The sequence below is a fragment of the Pundamilia nyererei genome, unplaced genomic scaffold (genome assembly GCF_000239375.1).
Source record: "Pundamilia nyererei isolate P.nyererei 1_Seehausen unplaced genomic scaffold, PunNye1.0 scaffold00005, whole genome shotgun sequence".
Taxonomy (NCBI): Eukaryota; Metazoa; Chordata; class Actinopteri; order Cichliformes; family Cichlidae; genus Pundamilia; species Pundamilia nyererei.
Window position 1 is genome coordinate 1,858,659 of NW_005187406.1, and position 4,715 is coordinate 1,863,373.

Genomic DNA, 4,715 nt, shown 5'->3' on the forward strand with positions numbered 1-4,715 from the left:
TCTTTATCTTACAACAGTGTCTTATGGTAACTGTTACAAATTGAGCTATATAAATACAACTGAACTGATGTGTATCAGATACGCTGCTCATTATAAGGCTTATGTTATTGCACAACATCATCTGTGTAACATTCTGTTAATAATATTACACAAAATCTTTATATGTCTGTATTTCTACAAAAATCACTATTCAAATAAGGAGAACATACACAAGATTTTCTTTAACTATTTTGAATTAAGTACAGCAATGTGAACACCACAGATGAGGCCTTTTACACTAAATTATTGTTATTAGGAAAAGAAAGGATACCCCGAAAAGAACACGAATATTTTACCTTCAAATCTGCAGCATGTACAACAAGAGCTAAAGCTGTTCTTACCTTTTTTCAATCCACTGCAGCACAGGGTCCCATTCATTCCTCTGCAGCTCGACTAAACCATGGGGCTCATCTACTCTGTAACTACACAAAACATAAATCCTACAACATTAAAGTCACAATAACTCCAATCAATTGGTGGCAACTAAGCAACATAAAAACATCAACTCAGAAAATAACCAGCTAAGTTTGTCTACAGTGTGTCAATGTCTCTTTATAGGTGTTAAAACACTGATTTTTTATTAATAAAATTAACAAACGAGTGGCTCCTATGAGGAAAATGCTTTAAAAATGTGATATTTAACAGTGTAACACAAGTAGATTTTATAAGCTGGTACAGGAGTTAGCTATCCATTTATTCTGCTACTGTAACAAAATAATTTTCTTTTTAAGTCAAATTGTAGAATTTTTCATATTTGTCTTTCAACACAATGTTGGCTTTAATTGTGATTTAAGTGACGCTGTTTAAGGAAAATACCTGAATACCATCATAATTATGATCAGGAAAGCGTACATATTTAAAGCTATAAAGAAACAACAATTAACTGTAGTGCAAATCAAACTGTTCTTAAAGTATCATAGCACTCTGCAAAGGGACATTTTTTTCCCAAGGTGAAAAAGGCGAATATAAGTGTTACTGGATATTAATACCATAAAATAGTTCATTTCCTGTCTTATTTTGTATAAATTCAAATTTAAATAATTATCAGATGCGTACGTGGATCTCTGAATGCACATGGGCGTTCACAGGATATACGGACTATGTAGATGTATATACATGCATTTGCATATGAGTTTATGTTTGAAGTTTCAGAAAATTAAACAAACCTAAAATAAATAGAAATAAACAAGTGCCATACCAGATGGTGTCAGTCTCCAGAAACTTGAGAGCAGCGGTGATCATTTGTTCTTTGCTGCGTTGGGTGGGATTGTCGAGAGCCGTGTTGCACAGGGTAGTCTGAGGAAAGAGTTTCCCAAAATTAATATTACAGTGAAATTTTTGTATGAATATCATGGCAAAGTTATTTTAAAGGTACACATCCTGCAAGCTGTTGGAAGATCTGGGTAACATTCATTTTATAAATATGACCTATCAAATCATAAAACTCCTCTCAAATCTTCCTTTTCTCTGAACATTATTTTATGTAACGTAGGTGCCACCAGTACTTTGCTACAACTCCATGTCAAATGCTTTACCAAGTGCATAGTGTAGAACTTGAGTGTGTCCCTTTGAGCATCCCACTCAGTTGCAACAGCGATGGCCAAGGCTTCATTTGGCACCGTGAACAGCTTCCCTCCTGGAGTTTTCAGCTTCCTTTGGTCCAGGTTTATCTCATATAAACCACCTATATAGAGATATTTTTCAAAAGATATCCAGAATGACACAATCATAAAGATGGGGCAGGAAAACCTGCTACTACAATACTATACTTGACTGGATTACTAATGACAAAACTACAGATACCTTCACTTTGAGATATGCTGACATCTTGATAAAATCTCTTCCTTTCTGGTGAACAGAAAAACGCCACATCAGGGTGAAATGACACAAATCTTCTGCAGATGATGGGAGCTTTCATTCAATGTGGTTATTGCTCTTACCTGCTGTGGCTGCGGAGTATCTCGCAACACATTCGTAGTACTGATTTCTCGGGCACACTTTACTGAGAGAAAAAGCATTCCCAACCTGACTCTGAAGTCTAACTATACACCTAAGCATAGCGGAAAGTATGTGAAGATGTGATGCTTTTAAGTAAGGCTGACTGAGAAGAAAACACACCTGCGAGATGTCTGTGTCTGAAACGTCCTCATTTAACAAGAGTTAGCACTCCACGCATAGTTTCCTATTAGCATCAAGTCTTATTTTTAATCCATTTATCAGCTGCTCAATTCTTAAGCATCTCTTGTGTTCAAAAACACGCGTGTGACCTTCGGCGCTTGACAGCAGCGTAGAGGCTTCTAGTTTCTTTGGGAAATGTAGTTTAAAAAGCGCTTCTATACGTGCGCTACACACCCTTACACAACAGTTGGAAAACTACACCCAAATATTTCCACGAAACCTTCCGCATGTCGAACCAATGAGCTTCGAAGATGTTCGAAAGCCAGACTCAGTTGACCAATGAGAGCGGCGGATACTTCTCGCTAAAACACCGCGTCGAAGTCCACTTCTTTGGGAGCTTGGTTGCTGGTAAACTGAACTGTAGCGGAATTAAGTGGAATTTGAATGTTGTTGGACCTCTTCAGCTCTCTGCCACCTCCTCGTAGACGCCGACAGAGTACCTCTCCTCGACGGCAATTGCCCGTGGTCGGTGCCCGGTCAGCGAAGCGGGAGCCATGCCTGTCCCCGCTGGATACCTCAGCGACTCCACCGCCGCGGCCTTCACATCCTCGGCCTCACTTATCCCGCCGCCCCCGATAAACACGCAGCAGCCCGGTGTTGTCACTTCGCTCCTGTACAGCGGTTCCAAATTCAGAGGCCACCAGAAAAGCAAAGGAAACTCTTATGACGTGGAGGTTGTTTTGCAGGTGGGGCAGTGAAGCGGCTATTTCGTTATTCAGTCGAGATGTCAGAGGCATTTGGTCATCTGTCAAACGGGCGGCATGATGATTGACAGGTGGTAAAATCAGCCTGTCCTGTCCCGTAGCAGTGCCCACGACTGAATACAAACATTTTAAATTTGTTGTCAATGTTTTAATGCAGCTGAAGTAATTTATTACTATAAATACTAATAAGGACATTCAGAATTGGTGTAAAGGCCTACACAAACATTTACCTCAGTAGAAAATTATTTGTATTTGAGGTTGCTGTTAGAAATTAAATATTTAGCATTGGCTTTGTAAAACCATAACTTGATCTGAACTGATGTCAATGTGATGTAGTTTATTGTATGTCTTGCTTTCTCTTTAAAGCATGTGACCATGGAGGATTCCTACTTATGTGGCTACCTGAAGATAAAAGGACTAACAGAGGTGAGAGAGGTGATTCCCTTCATTAAAGCATGAGCATAAATAATTTATACCATGTCTGGCCACAGCTGTCATGGAAATTGTTGTGACTATTTTTGTAGTAGCAAACATGTCTAACAGTGCCAAGAGAAAAAGGCAATAACATAAGACAACACAAAGACTATTGTGCTTTTCAACCAAAGTATCAATTGATGTTAAAAAAAATCACAGTGGGAAACGTAAGTACAGCTGTTTAGCAAAAGGAGTAGAAGGGCTAACTTCTTGAAGGCTTTTTGCATTTTTTTTAAAGGTTTTCTTGCACATACTGTCCACACTTTCCATTAAACATCTACTAATTCATTTGCTGGTCACTATAAAATATACATTTCTAGTTTAATTTCAACTATTGAACCTTTTCTTTGAGTGCTCTTTAAAATAGTTGAATCAGTGACTGCACCCTCCCCTGAGGCAGATCGCACCAGTTATTGTGGCCGTGCAACTCCTTTTTGATTGGCCCGTCGAGAACACATTGTTCTGATATGCATGTCTCATCAATAAAAAAATGTTGTTAGCTTAATACTTAAAAGTAGTTTTGAGATTGTCACACAGGTTCTTAAAATCCTGTAGGTTTTAATTTGTTAATGGCTTAAAGTCAGAACACCTTAATACCTACAGAAATGAGCGGGTAGTCGGGATCGGCCACAGACAGATTCATGGCAATGGTAGAGAAGATATAAGACACCCAACATGTGTTATTCAGTAGGCTACATTTTGAGTTCACAAACAGGCAGTTTGAGTTTGTGTTGAGGCTGTGTGCACTAGGTGTCGGGAAAGGCAACGTTTATCACAGGTTGAACTCGAATGGCCACACGTAACCAGAAGAAAACAAACAGTCAAAACAAGACTCTAGTTAAGTTAAATGACTTCCTGAAAACTTATATTTAGGCTTTTAGTTCATCCTCTGCTTCTTCCTTGTCATTTTAATTCAACTTTCTTCTGATTGGTGGATGTCATACTACTAATCATGCCTTAATAGCAACGTTTAAAGATGGTGTGAATAAGATGTTATCAGCACACTGGCAAAATGGCCATAACACTATCTCTGCAGGAGGTGTGTTAAAATCTATTTCACAGCGTAAATTACAGCTAACGCAATACATGCTATAATTAGTGCCCTCGGTTATTAAGATAAGATAAGATAACTCTTTATTGTCATTGCACAGTCATACATAGTACAGTAGTACAATGAAATTGGAAAACTGTCCTACGTCGGCACTACATATAACCAGTGTTGGGTAAGTTACTTTAAAATAGTAACTTAGTTACATTACTAGTTACTTCTCTCAAAAGTAACTCAGTTACTTCAAGTTACTCGTTACTTTCAAAGTAACT

At 38.3% G+C, this 4,715-nt stretch overlaps 2 protein-coding genes across 3 annotated transcripts in view; one reads left to right on the forward strand and one right to left on the reverse strand.

Annotated features, from left to right (window-relative positions):
* The window catches only part of atpaf2 (ATP synthase mitochondrial F1 complex assembly factor 2), a 7,015-nt gene extending 4,590 nt beyond the window's left edge, over nucleotides 1–2,425 (reverse strand). The window contains exons 1-6 of one of the 2 annotated variants that reach the window (XM_005721717.2): nucleotides 2,158–2,425; nucleotides 1,980–2,041; nucleotides 1,843–1,887; nucleotides 1,575–1,723; nucleotides 1,238–1,335; nucleotides 381–461 (exon numbers count right to left, since the gene is read on the reverse strand). In XM_005721717.2, coding sequence (XP_005721774.1) covers nucleotides 381–461; nucleotides 1,238–1,335; nucleotides 1,575–1,723; nucleotides 1,843–1,887; nucleotides 1,980–2,041; nucleotides 2,158–2,189 — 467 coding nt within the window. In that variant the 5' untranslated portion in view covers nucleotides 2,190–2,425. Of the gene's footprint in view, nucleotides 1–380; nucleotides 462–1,237; nucleotides 1,336–1,574; nucleotides 1,724–1,842; nucleotides 1,888–1,979 lie in introns of both variants that reach the window. The other variant, XM_005721716.2, reaches the window with a different exon arrangement.
* Nucleotides 2,426–2,493: 68 nt separating this feature from the next.
* LOC102215681 (glucose-induced degradation protein 4 homolog) overlaps nucleotides 2,494–4,715 on the forward strand; it is a 9,639-nt gene continuing 7,417 nt past the window's right edge. The window contains exons 1-2 of the mRNA XM_005721718.2: nucleotides 2,494–2,903; nucleotides 3,288–3,347. Of these exons, the coding sequence (XP_005721775.1) occupies nucleotides 2,712–2,903; nucleotides 3,288–3,347 (252 nt within the window). The 5' untranslated portion in view covers nucleotides 2,494–2,711. The remainder of the gene's footprint in view (nucleotides 2,904–3,287; nucleotides 3,348–4,715) is intronic.